Source organism: Xiphias gladius, chromosome 7, assembly GCF_016859285.1.
Source record: "Xiphias gladius isolate SHS-SW01 ecotype Sanya breed wild chromosome 7, ASM1685928v1, whole genome shotgun sequence".
NCBI classification, from domain to species: domain Eukaryota; kingdom Metazoa; phylum Chordata; class Actinopteri; order Istiophoriformes; family Xiphiidae; genus Xiphias; species Xiphias gladius.
Window position 1 is genome coordinate 12,276,921 of NC_053406.1, and position 14,659 is coordinate 12,291,579.

The 14,659-nt window shown below is 39.5% G+C and overlaps 1 protein-coding gene across 1 annotated transcript in view; it reads left to right on the forward strand.

Annotated features, from left to right (window-relative positions):
- Window positions 1-2,568: 2,568 nt before the first annotated feature.
- The window catches only part of grm5b (glutamate receptor, metabotropic 5b), a 45,457-nt gene continuing 33,366 nt past the window's right edge, over window positions 2,569-14,659 (forward strand). The window contains exons 1-2 of the mRNA XM_040130545.1: window positions 2,569-2,675; window positions 3,792-3,958. Coding sequence (XP_039986479.1) covers window positions 3,849-3,958 — 110 coding nt within the window. The 5' untranslated portion in view covers window positions 2,569-2,675; window positions 3,792-3,848. The remainder of the gene's footprint in view (window positions 2,676-3,791; window positions 3,959-14,659) is intronic.

Consider the following 14,659-nt stretch of genomic DNA (forward strand, 5'->3'; position numbering starts at 1 on the left):
AAGAGGTAAAAGGGACAAAAGCACAGAGGGGTAAAAAGAGTATAAGGAAGAAGCTGTGAGTGTGTGATCTCTTTGCTGGAGGTCCCAGTTGGTTTTTTTCAGTGGGAGGTGATGAAACGAAGAAAGTTACCACATGTGTGAAGGGAGTTTGAGGTAGATGTTTTATATATGAAGTGTTATTCTCCAAAATGTGTTGGTCACCATGGAGCTAATGGGTAGTAGTTGTGTGTAAATGAACTTGTGTGGAGGGTTTTGCCTGTGTTTGTACTTGGGAAAAATCAAGTCAAAATAAAATCGGTGGCACCAGGAGACAACAGAGAGAGGGTAGAGTGAGTGGATGAAAGGCATGATTGAGGCAGTAGAGTGTAAGTGTGTAAGGTGAATTGAAGAAAGGATGGGGTGCAAGTATCAAGTGCAGAACTGTACTAACCGAACTGAAGGAATTTGAAGGAATTCTCTTAAGTTTTACTTTGAATGCATTAATAACTAGCTGACTTTAAGAATTTCCTTTTCATTTTCACTCTTCTTTATATTAATATGTATTGTAAGTGATCACAGTCCATGTCAAAGCTGGTGAAGCCATTCAGAATTTTCCGAGAGGATGTCAATGTTGCTGGAAACAATTCTGTAAAATCAGGTTAATTTGGGGAGCAGTAGTGAGGGAGAGAAGACGGACAGGATCCTACTGTCTGAAACTGATGAATGTGTGTGCGTGGGTGGTTTTTTTTGTCCGGGAGGGACCGGAGCATAAGTGTATTTGTGTGAAAATGTGCTAGTAATGTTAAGTAGTATGGAGAGAGTGCATGTGTGTTTGAGAGATTCAGAGGCAGATACGGAGTGATAAAGAGACACATGACGAGCTTACTGAGTGAGAGAGAGAGATCTCACACACACTGTCAATCCCTGTGGAGACCAAAGTGAAGTAGGTTACGAGCTTTATCGATTTTGATGATGGTAACACTATGAATATGTGCTTGTTTGCATGATTTTGTGCGTTTGCACGTGCACGTGTGTGTGTGTGTGTGTGTGTGTGTGTGTGTGTGTGTGCCAATGTGTGTCAATGTGTGCAGGGGAAGGACGGTCTGTGCCATCTGTCTCCCACTCCTCTCACTGAGACACTAATTACAGGACTTTACACTTCGCTCCACCACACTCATCATTGGCTTGACTATACAAACACACACACACACACACACACACTGAGATGTAGCAGTCGTACACAGAAAACCGAAGAGGTCCCACGATCTCTGACATTTCCTCACCCTCTCCTTTCCCCTTTTCTCCTCGTATGCTACCTTTCCCACCACAATTTGGCATCTCTTTTCCCTTATCTCTGTCGCTCGCTCTCTATTTCTCTCACATTTTTCTCATTTGACCTCTTCTTCTTACTCTTTATCAGCTTGTGTAGAGCACAGATCAATGATGTCTAATCAAGATTCATTCTGTTATTGATAACACACACAGTAAAAAGAAGGAAACATTAGAGATAACAATCTCATTGAGTGGGGAAAGAGAAAAACACTGAAAAAAAAAAAAGGGTGAGAAAGTTAGATTTTTGATTGTTTTTTCAATTAACACGGAGAAGAGAGAGATAAAGGTAGATGAAGAGAAATTAAAAAGGTGAATCCTATAATATTTGCCAGTGTGTACAACACTTCATTAGCATGAATTCCAGGTCACCCACTTTCTCTGGCAAAGAAATGGGTGCCACAGTGGGGAGACGCTTTCTCTGACATAAATTTGAGCCTTTGTGAGTAGTGCAGTAGCAGGTGGGTTACTGCAGTGGGCATGTTTTTGAAAATCAGAAGGGATCAGGTTACCTAACTGTCACATTTCCCACCAAAAATTATCTGTCTATCCGTTTGTCTTTCTATCTATCCTCACATCCATCCAAATTCCTCTCTTTTTTTCAAAAAGCTACTTAAGTGCTTCTACCATAAAACTGAATTGATTTAAAAAACAAAAACAAAAAAAACCCCTCACACCTTTCTTTGAATTTCTAGGCAACTATGGTGAAAGTGGGATGGAAGCGTTCAAAGACATGTCAGCCAAGGAGGGCATCTGCATCGCCCATTCTGGTAAGAGACTCAGGTCAAGACAGCCTTAGTAAATTCACTAACAATCATTCCCAAGCATTATAGAAATTTGTAGTCAAGATTTTGATGCCCACAGCAAAGTGCTTAGGAAGAGCTCTGCTGTCGGGTATAGTTTTTGCCGACAGCAGTCTCAGCTTGCAGATATGCATTAAATAAGAAGACATATTTTATGATAAAGGTCAGGTTGTAAGATAACACGTTTTTAGGGTTTTATTTTCTTGTGAAGACATGTATTTCATACTGTGGATGTCAGGTGATTGATGCTTGAGCAAAAGACTAATTAACAGAGAAACTGCGACACAAAAAAAAAAAAAAATGAAAGTTAACTTGTCAACAGATGAAGATACAGAGATCCAAACTTTTCAGACTGTCACAGACCATGTTTGGGTTTGACTTTTCCCCAGGCAAAATCTGGAGCAATGCTGGAGAGCAGAGCTTTGACCGGCTACTGGAGAGACTGAGGGCCCACCTGCCCAAGGCCAGGGTGGTGGCATGTTTCTGTGAGGGCATGACCGTCCGCAACATCCTCATGGCCATGAGACGCCAGGGACTGGTAGGCGAGTTCCTACTCATTGGCAGGTCAGTGGGGCTATAAAGTTAATTTCTTTTGTGTTGTTAGATCTAGGCTATACAGGGTTTCTCCAAAGAACACTGGTCTCTGCCTGTGTGTCCTGCAACTTATGTACTGAAATAATGTGATAGAGGTGCCACATTATTCCACACACATCCACAGATTATTTCTGACTGACTGAGCCTTTTGCCTCACATGTTTCCTGAATGAAAAAACTTGAAAAAAGTGTTATTTCGTAATTTTGTGATATTAAAGAAAAGAATGATAAGCCTTATAGACCAATCACTGTAATTAGCTGAGCTGTGTTTGACAGATATAGACATTTCTTCTTTTGTGATTAAATTAATTACTACATTACTGTTTATCTCATTAATGTGCATTTATTTATTTTGAGGCTAGTGGCAAAAACCATCAATTCATTGGAGGTGGCTTGCTTCTGCTATAAACAACTGCAGAAAAACATGGTATATATGTACTGTACAGTACAGTAGTAGCCAAGGCTTTCCATTACCATTGAGCCATCAGCAAAGCTTATCCTGTGATTGGTATGCCTGGTAGTTTCTAACTTGTGTTTGGAGAGTCTGCTTTGTTTTAAAAACGCTTGTCAAAAATGAAATTAATTCAGACATCAATTTAACTAATGTCAGTGGAAAAGTTAGATTTTTGTCCAGCCTGTGTAGAATGAATACTGAATCGTATTAAATACTTACAAAATAGAATATACATCTATTCTTTACAGCAGGAGACACTGTTGCCCTCACAAAACACACTCTTTTGAATTTTGGAGGTGGCTTTCACATTAAACTCTGTTCTCACTCACATGAATTCCTCCTACAATTTGCTTGCAAAAATAACCTCCCAAATGGATTTTTATCTACATCAGTGCATGTGTATGTGTGAGTGTGCTTGTATGCATGTGCGTATATGAAAGTTGCTTCTAAGCCTCCTGAGTTTTGGTTGCCATGCCAACTGTGTAATTAAAATAAGATGAATAATGATTTTAGCACCTATGCCAGCCAATTTGCAGAGAACAAAATACACTTTGAATAGATTGGAAGCATTATCATGTGATTACCATTAAAATGCCACAAATTTAATTCTATTCAATTCTGTTCTTCCCCCAGTGATCTGCGCTGTGTAACTAAATCGTTGCCAGCAGCATTTTTGTTGTCATTGCCACCATGATGCACATTATCAAAGTACTCATCCTACTCTTCGTCATCTTTATCCACATCATCATCATCATCATCATCATCATCATCATCATTGTCGTCATCCTGCTGAGAGTGAGGTAACATCTTAAACCACACCTGTCTTAAATATGCTGCAGCTGGGTTTACCTTGCCATCAGAGATAAAAGTAGAAGCAGAGAGAGAGGGATCATAAAACAGAGAAATCCTATTCTGACAGAATCAAAGGAATGGATCAGCAACTGTCATAACGTTGATATCCTGTCATGGGTTAAGTTGTTTTTAAGTTGGGACTATTTATAATACAAAGGCTTTGATGGATAGTGTCAGTTCAAATAATTCTATATAGCAAGACATCTGTTTTGAGTGTTGGCCCAAAGCTACAGAATCGAGGGGAAGCTCCCAACAGTGCTCTCCGCTCCTCTAACATCTACTGTAAATATGCCTTTAAGCAAAGCACTTAACCTCCCATTGGTTCAGTGGAGCTCCTCAATGGTTAGCAGTAGGAAAATAGGGAAGCTTCTAAATATGAGTGTGTGGATGTGGATGAAAGTCAGGCAGGAAAAAAAAATCCTCAGAGTTGGAAGTTAGAGTTAGTTTCTTAGCATGGGCAGCTGTAACTCTAATAGACATTCCCTGCACTCCACTAAACCCAGTTTCTGATTTTGGCGAGTCTTAAGGGTTCTCATCCTTGTCGCTGCACTACTGGTTTGTCATTCTTTCTCTTATTGGTTATCCAGAGTGCCTGCAAGGAGGAAAGTGGGATCAGGGGGATAATGGGAACCTCTCTCACATTACACTCCTCTGGTGGAGCTCATTGCTTTCTGGTCAAAAGCAGCAGCTGGTTAAGCACATGGCTGTGTAACTCCTCCCCAGGACAACAGTAAAATTAGCAATGAGAACGACAGCAGGGACTCTTAAATTCTCAAATAGGATGAAAAAGGGAAAAAAAAACTTGGATAAAAAATGTGAAAAATAAAAAAGAGGATCAAAAGACCAGTTATGGGACATGGCATTGGTTCTGAAATTTGGCACAGCCAGTGTAGTTTTTTCCAATTCTTACACCTGAAAGCATTCCCATTTTAACAACTTCAACTAAATAAAGTGTTATTTGGTATTCAGTCTGTGACGTTATCCAGAAATGTTGGCTGACATAGCTGCCAAATTAAATCAACTTGTTCCAACAGTTTTCTTGAATAATGCAACACCTTCTTGATACCAGTCTCTGTCATTTCTTTATGGTCACTTGACAAATTAAAATTTCTTGAACTAAGTGGAAGTACATTTAAATCACCAAAAGCTCTCACACCATTTGACTTTCCACCTATGTGAAGAAAACACTATTCTAAGGCTGAATATAAAACTAAATGGCTCTTTAAAATTGATATTTTTTGCTGCACATCCTGTAGTCCTCTGTCTCTGGCCAGTCTGTTTTGATTAGGGCGGATAATTGAATATCAGCTTTCGTTAGTGTCAGTATCATAAATGGACTGTAGTTATAAATTGGAAATGGCCATGGGTGACTGCCCTGCTCACTGTTGGTCTGTGGAGGGAACTTCTTATCAGTCCAGTTGGGCCGACACTTGTTAAACACCAGGATAATTACATTACCACAAGCATACACAGATGATAATAAAGCAGATTATTCAGTTACCTAGACAGATAACCATTGTCTTTAATAGATCAGAATGAAATACTGCAAGATCTCTGGATCTCAGGATTTCATTTTTACTGTTTGAGGCAGGCTATGTGCTTCCTGGCATACAAGAATTAAAGATGAACATATTAATTCTGTGCAATTTTTGTCCGACTTGTGGCTTGTCGTTTTTTTGAGGGGGTCAAATCACTGTCTGACCGATCCTCAGTTTATAAGTAGATGTCTGTGATTGTGATGGTGATACATCTTCGATCCTCTCATTATGAACACGTTTTGAGAAAATACACTTGTAAACCTTTCAGACAGATGCAGTGACCCAGCATAAACCCGCTTCTGCTGTAAGTCTGAATGGGTCCTCTGACATGCCGTCACCACCATGCTCCTGATACATGTTTAATGTAGGTAAGACTTTGCACTTCTAATGAACTGATCAATTCAACAACTCTGATCAGTAAATATATTTTTGAAAGGTATGGTGTAATTTTGTAATTTACGAGTGATGTATATGGACCCACAGTTGATGTGATACAGTGATGATAATATCAACATAATACTACATCAACATTAATATAAACCCAAGATTATGTAGTGCAGTGAAGGCTTTAGGGGTTATTTACGTAAAATTGCCCACTACATTTTGTCGATTTCAGAAAGCTTCAGCAGTCTCTCAATTTCAGTGTTATTCTGGTTTTAGATTTTTCATGTTCGTCTTCTAGAAATAATCCTAAAAACCCACATCGGGTCCTCGGGCTAACTACCAGATCAGAAGAAAACTATGTCACTCACACACGCAGTCTGGATTTGGAGCCTGAATGTATTGATTGCTTCTGTCCTACAATTCCTCATGGTGCCAGCAGGCTACAGACCCATTACTGAATAGCTGGGCCGAGATAAATATCTTTAGCCACATGGGACACACAAACACACCCTGCACTTATTCAAACACACATGCACCTACAAGCACAAATGCACATGCTCTCATGTCATTAGTTTTTCTCTAAATCAGCCTCTTTTGTGTGTCCTGCAGTGAAACATCTTCTCCTTTCTCAAATTCAGATGAGATTGTATTAATGACAGGCACAAATAAATGTGTTTCATTCACCTCTTATAAAATGTTACATTTCTTCCTCCCATATTTTGCAGCCACAAATCAGAGCTACCCCATGAGATACAGAGCATATTATATTAGCCTAAGCACACAGATTTTGATGATACCTCTTTGGCATGGCCCTGTAGCAAATATTGAAAAATGCTAACCTGTTAGTCTAAAAAAGCTTCACAAATCCTAAATCCTCTAAATGACATAGTACAGAAAGATTGCACACTGTGTGTGTGTGTGTGTGTGTGTGTGTGCGTGCGCATGCATTTTTATACATTGTATCAGCCAAATCTACAGTATATCTTGGTTTGCGGAGTGAAAGTATAGATGTACGGTTCACTGGGTCAGGCAGCTGGAATTAAACACACATACACACAAAATGCACAGATGCACTGTCCTTCCTCGCAATAAATTTCCACCGAGGGCATGCAGGGCAAGCAGTGACTATAGCTATGACTTATATGGTTGACTTCACAGCAACAACGTCACTGTATTTTATGATCAGTCATTACAGTTTGAAATATGTTCCCTCTCAAGCACTGTCTGCTTTTTTACCTGTTACTGTATGTCTACTCCATCAGTACTATTTGTAAATGGCTGTATTTTGTCATTTGCAGCTGTTTTACAACAGATTTCAGGGAAACATTCTCTGTGCATGCCCTTGAGGAGACCCAAGTAGTTAAAGAAACAAAAAACAGCTAAAAGATTTGTTAGAAAGTGCAAATACAAAGTTAAAATGAATGTATGCAAGTTTTTCAAACCTTATAGTCCAAGTAGTGTAGTTGCATTGCCATGGCAGCCAAAATGTAACCAAGACTGGACTGTCTGTGGTACTTTTCATAAGAGGCAGATATTCTGTCTGTGCTGGAGAAATCACTATACTGTTGCATGAATTGAAATAGAATAGTTTGGATCAAAAGTCAAAAAGCAGACTATCTCCGGAGATAATCCCGCACATGTCTGCACCCCTTCTGCCTGCTGTTGCCATGGAAATATCCCCTACCATATTTGGATGAATCCAGCATAGCAGCTGGGGGGATAAGTGGCGCATGCGCATGCGTTTATGTGAATGGCTATGTGCATGTGTGGGTGTATATGTATATGTATATAGATATATATGTGTGTGTGTAAATGTCAGTTAATAGAACTGTACGCCAGGTTTTTCTGTAGCTAAACAGTCACATTGAGAGCTCCATTAACTACATTGAGAACTGTTAAAAGAAGGGCTTATTGATAATGCTACTGGCCATTTCAGTGACATTCAGATCAGAGCCTGAACACATCTGTGACGATATTCTGTGACCACACTGCCCTCTCAACTCTTGTAACTCTCTTTGCTTATCAGTCTTTTCCTGTATCCTTTATTCCCTCTCATGTGTGACTTTATCTCATTGTCTCTCACTATATGTCACTGTGTCCCTCTCTGAATCCAGCTGCTTGCGTTCTGTCAGAGTGCAAGTGTGTGATATATGAGAACAGAGACCCTGATCTGATCGTTTAACAGAGGTCAGACCCCTGCAGTGTCCCACTTCACACCACAGCTGTCTGGTAAGGCAGCACTTGCTTGTGGTATTAAATTGAGAGGAATTTGAAAAAGAGAAGGTAAATGGCATCCTGTCGCAAAACATCTGAGTGGCACAAGATGTCTCAAAGCAGCCTGTCTTTAAAATTGATTTTTAGAGGATCGTACACCTGTATGGTAGTGAGAGGAGATCAAAGACTTTGTGGGGGCAGCGGAGGGAAACTGAGGAAAGAGAGGAGAGAGAGGAGAGATTAACAGTTTAGGGCAAAGCAGACAGCAGAGAGGACAGGTTCTGTGTGTGTGTGCGTGTGCGCATGTGGCATTCATATACCATGGTAATAAAAGATTTCTTGTCAGACATGAAAAGCAAATTGCTCACAGTAGGAGCGTAATTCACGCATCACTGCTGCATTTGGGATGTATCTGCAGAGGTGTTTACATATACTGTACATGCACACACAAACAGGGTCTTTTTAAATTAAGATTAAGATTAAAATAAGATGTTAGATGTTTTGTGTCATTTATTTGTTGAAATGATGGAAATTAATTCTCTCTTTTCATAGCTTTGCAAAAAATGATCATTGGTAATTAAACACAGGGAAATATGTAATGATGGATGGATAAAAAAGGAGGGAGAGAGGGAGGAAGTTGAGAGAAGTTTGTTCATGTATATTTGTACGCGTGCGATTATATAGTACATTGCCACTGTTTATTTGCCTACATGTGAGTTTGTGCAAATGTGAGACACTGTGCATGTGTGCAGATGTGTGTGAGTGACTCACTGTGCCTGTTTAAGTGTAGTGTAGGGAGTGAGTCATCTCCCTGTATTGCGGCCTAATACTTAAGGTTGTGAAATCAATAGATGGCCTGTGTCTCTCTGGAGGCTCGCTGAGAGACAAACTTTAACTGAACACACACATTCTGCATGTTCTTGACACTTGCTGAAATGTGAGTAAACATTTGAAATGTTTTCAAATCAGGTTTAAAAAAGTTTAACGACCGAAAGCTGTGCTAATGACTCAAGTCTTGTTCTTGTTACAGCTGCCATAAAAAATTTACCAGCGTGGCAGCGCGGTTACTTAAGTCATTGTAACATTTTCTTAGTCATCTCTGTCCTGCTGTTATTACAGCCGTGTCTGGACTAGTCGTGACCCCTTGACCCACTCGTGGGCTCACATTTTTTGTCGAGCCATGATGTTAAATGCACAATGGTCTAGGGCTCATGGGAAGTTGGTTTTGTTAAAGGCCACTAACAAATACACACATTTGTAGTAGTTTGTCAGAAAAGAGGCAGACACTTTTGATTAGATTTGATATTTGATGGTTTTTGAGAAAATACTGTGTTTTTATTATTGCTATTGACATTCTTTTTTTGTGTAACATCAAGCCCTTTTTCCATGAATTTGACAAAGGAAGGAATTCATGAAGCAGTGCCTTGGATCTGTTTCCTCCTTGGTGTCAGAAGTGTCAAGCGCATATCAAAGAACTCTGCCAGCAGGTTTATGTCTTCACATTTTAAACCTCAAGAAACTCTACCTTGACTTTTATTTTCTGTTGTCAGTTTGGGCGAAGTCCTCCAAGACAGCCGATCAAAAGCCTGCTGAACTGAAACTACCCAATATCAAAGAATTCTTTGTTCAACTCACAGGTCTTTCACTCTATTTCTGTCTCTCTGTCACTACCTGTCCCTTTCTTTTGGCCCGTGTCCTTCTCTTTCTCCTCATGCTCCTGCCTTTTTGACAGTTTACTTTTCTCGCTCTTCATGCCTCTACTTTTTCATTGTTTCCTTTCTGGTCTCTGTGTTTAACTTGAGAGGAAGGTCTGTTAATGAATGTTTGTTCAAACTCAAAGACTGAGTTGTTTGCAACCATATACAACACTGAAGTATTGTCTAAATACATGACTACACAACTACAAAAAAAAAATTAAAATAAAACATTCATTGTCTTGTTTTAAAATTGCAGTTCTATTTTCTCCTTAATGAAGAGAAACAGACCCAAGTAGACACTAAAATATCTAAACATGTGGAAATATTCCCAAAAACTGCAATAAACACAAAAGAGGGAGTTTGTAAACTCGAAATCAAAAAATCTCAGTCTCTCAAATCTTAACTGCTTTAAAGGATGTATTAGAGTCTGTTGTGGCATTTTATTTAGAAAATGAAAGCAGTGTGTGTATTCCTTTTGGTGTCTTATGGTACAGCACCAGAGTATTTTGTGCTAAAGCTGGTATGTTTTCATACAGTTTAAAACATCAGGGTTTAAAACAATAACAGGAGCACCTGTTGTTATATACGGCATTTTCCAGTCTCATACAATAGCAGTTAATTCTGTCTGTGTAGAAGTGAAACTCGGTTAGAGCTGTATTGGTGCTTTCGTATAAGGTGTCGCTGTTATTGTGTCAATTCCCTCTTGGTCAGGTTAGGTTAGGATTTTAGCTGTGAATTCTTTTTATAGAGATCTTAAGGCCACTAAAATAGCATTTCATCATACATAGTGTTGCCTACAAAATTCAATGTACAGCATTCTGGTTTATATAGCATATTTAAAGAATAAAGAACATAACATTTTTCATTTGGATTCCCATCAATCATCTTGAAAAGTTTGATGATAACAATTCCTTCTGGTTCCATACTATCCATCCTTTTTAGTTCATCAGCATATGTGAAGAAATTCCAGAAATCGAATCATTAGGCCGTTCTGCTGCAGCACATCCCCTTCATCTCTTTTGTCTTTGTTCCCAACAAAAAAAGAACACTTAGGAATTTCTAATGGTGTTCCAACTCTCTGAGTCTCTTGACAGGGTATTAAGAGGTTTTCCATATGTAGGGCAGACCCGCGGGCATGTAGACACAGACACACACACACACACACACATGCGCACACTCACATGTACACAACTTTACACATAAGTGTATGCTTACACACTGTCCGGCCATAACATTAAAACTGGTTTTAATGTTATGGCTGATCAGTGTACACACACATTTAGGCATAGGCAGACACACATACACATACACCTACATACACATACTCATCCTCTTATTGCTCTCCCAGGGAATGGCCTTATCCTCTTACAGCACTCCAATGGGAAAAGTGCGGGGAATTAGAGAGGATAGGAGGGGGAGACAGACAGACCAACAGAAGAGACAGAGAGGTAGAAAGAAGGTTGTCCAGCAAAAATACATATGTCCTTGTGTGAATTTGTGTGTGCGCTCAAAGATGTGTGTGTTGGTACAACAAACTGTGTTGTTTGCGTGGTTAGTCTGTTGTGAGCTTTCATTTCGTCATTTTGCTGCTCATTTTCTGAGATTTACGCTGTGGGATTAAACTGACTGTTACGTCAGCCCAGTGGCTCAGCACACTTTCACACACGCCGATGCACAGAAAAATAATCCTTTTTATAGTCGCAGTTATAGTAATCCACATAGGAATCTAAAAGGGTTTCCCCTTCATTTTTCTGTTTAATACGCTAATGTTCTGAACATTCATTTAACTGTACTTTTTCTTACGTTGCTATCGAGTTGACATAAATTAACAACCCATTAATTAAGATCCTGTCAGTACACAAATAACCTCTGATGTTTGCTCTCCGTAGTCTTCATTTCCCCCCGTTTCCATTTCTATGCTTGACTTTCTGTATCTCTCCACTTTATTTCCATAATCGGCAGCACCTCCTCAGCCTCTTTCTTCCTCCTCCTCGATACACTTACTTTTCATCCATCACACATTTGAAAGGCTATCTGTAAAGAATTGCCCTGCTATCTCCTGAAGTTCCTGGACAGGAAATGAATTGGCCCTTAATTTAGCTCCGACTCTGTACCAGGCAAAGGTAATTAAGAGAAATATGAACTGTTATGCCTCTGAGAAATGGCAGACCCCTAGTGAAACAAAAGATGTGAATATGGAGAGATTGAAGCTGCATAATGTTTTGTCAGATGCCGTATTTTTAAAATTGTTTTTCTGCTCTTGTGTGAACAGCACAAAAAAAATAGGAGCAGTTGAAGAAACAGGATTAGGTGACACGAGAGAGACAGAATGCAATTAATCCTCAGTATTTCATTAACCATCCTCCTTTGTCTTATTATTCAGATTTTAGGAACTCAGCTCTTCCTGACGTTAAGTAGAACAGATGCTTGTATTAATGTATCACAACATGCAGTTTGTTCAATTGCCCAATGAGTAACAGGTAACAGCAAGAAATGGGTTATCAAATTAAATGAAATATTAACTGAAAATGTGTTGCCTTGGCTGATTCTCACAAATTTATTGAGGAAATGGACCGACTTATACTGGCTTCTGACATGACATTAATGAGTACAAAATGAACAAGTCTATCCTATGAAGTCATTCATACGGGGAAAAACTGAACGTTGGATGTATTTGGCAGGACAATATGCCTGTAAACACTCATACATATAAATACTATACTATACATATACAAAAACATAGAGTATTGTGTTGTACTAAAGTAAAGATTGTACCAGTAGTATACGGATGTGTAAAATCTGCATGCAATTAGCCATAATTTATATATATATAACAAACTAAGCATGTAAGGGTACGTTTTACAACAGATATGATTAAAGACTTTTTTTTTTTTTGTATAGGCTCATAGATTGTCAGGGCATACTGTTGGCTTGCTTCTGAAGCAGCTGTCTTTTCATTTGTACTTTGAGCATGATGACGGGCTTTGCAGCCGAAAGCTTGTTGGCCTTTCGGGTCATATCTTTTTAGAAGTAAGCAAGCAATGATAACATGCAATTTTTCTCATTATGTGCTCTCTAGTCTGCCATAGAGAGGGTTATCCGTGATTTACTGATTAGATGAAGCCTCAGAAAAAGGGTAAGAGAGGGGGAAGTGAGGACAAAGGTTCATGGCCTGCTAATTCAAATCTTTTAGGGAAAGTTGTTGGGCTCTGAATGGATGAGCTGTAGGTGACTGTATCTGACTTTGGATTGGTAGTTAGATTTTTCTTTCAGAAATTTGGCTGACTGAAGGTATCACTGCTGCTTAATGTTAAATTACACAGAATAAATTGAGGTCCGCTATACTGTATGAGTGTCTGTGATGTCTGCTTGAGGAAGTTGTTCGCAGAAGGCTGGAGGAGAAGATCAGGGCCACCTTACGTATTGTGTTCTGGTGAGCAACAGATTCTCCTTCAGTGGTCATTTAATGTTCCCAAGTGATCAGCTGAAAGCTTTATTATTTTGGCTTTTTTTTTTTTCTCACCAGGTGTAATTGGGCCGTATAAATGAAACATGGTGGTAGCTTTCTTTTTAGCCTGACTCTATATTAATAAACTAATCCACAGTGACTACGTATTGTTATATTTGTGATTGGCTTCAATAAGTCATTATTTGTAATACCAGCAGGCTTTTGACAGACAGCGATTTTCAGGTGCTGGCCAGGTTTAGCATCAACCCAAGCAAGTACTGGATTACATTGCAGTGAAAAAGCAGCTATTTCAAACTGATAACAGAGATACTTATGCTACAACTTCAAGAATACAGCAGACATCTAAATTCTATGCAAGCCATTAAATCTATCCTTTCAACATGAAAATGTTTTACAACGTGTAACGATTTCTTCAACTGGATTTCAAATGACACCTAAAGTTAGCAGTTAAGGATGTCCTCTGTCGACTCCAGAGGACATCCGCTGGAGGATACACACACCAAATACACACACCAAACCCTGTCACCCATTTGTCTCTGTCTCCCTCGCTTTCCCTCTCCTCCAGTTTGCTCAGTGAGACGGGTGTGATGTTGCCGCATCACAGCCCCCGCACAGCTTGTTACCATAGCAACACAGGAGCCAGAAAGCGGGAAAATTATAGAAAGACATGGATAGAGTCAGAGAGCGTGAGAGAGAGAAAGTTTGCGAGACTGAGAGAGAGAGATCAGGATATTTACTTGTGTACTATATGCATGCCTCCATCTGTGTCCCCTTACTATAATGGAGACTGTTTCCAAAGTCCTCCCTCAGATCCTTTACTCTGAATCACTGGGTTCAGTTTCACAGATCGGAAATTTTGATCAGGGAGTGAAAGAAATTATTTCAACTCAGATGGTGACATTCACATACATGATGACACATCTATGTACCTGTCACAGGCCACGTTATGCAGTGTAACAGTAATGTAAGTCATGGTATTGAACTGAGTAAAAGTCGAGGTGTATTGCAAATGGCACATTACTGGTGTATGCAACTTTAGCCCCTTCTGTTTTCAGAATATGAATCTGGTCCAGAAATGCTAAACATTAATGATCTTCAGCTTCCTGCTCCCCAAATCGAAGTAGCACAGAGACAGTGTAACACTAGCTACTGCCACAACAAATTACTTTCAAAAGAATCCAAGAGACCCATGTCATGCTTCATCAAAGGGAGAAAATGCCAAGGAACACAGAGCTGTCAGAAAGGTGTTTAGACCAGGAGTGCTTAAGTAAAAGATAACAGCTGAGCCTACTGTTAAGTTAAACCAAAAGCACAAAATCCTGCTTATCAGGGTGCAAAGCTACAGAT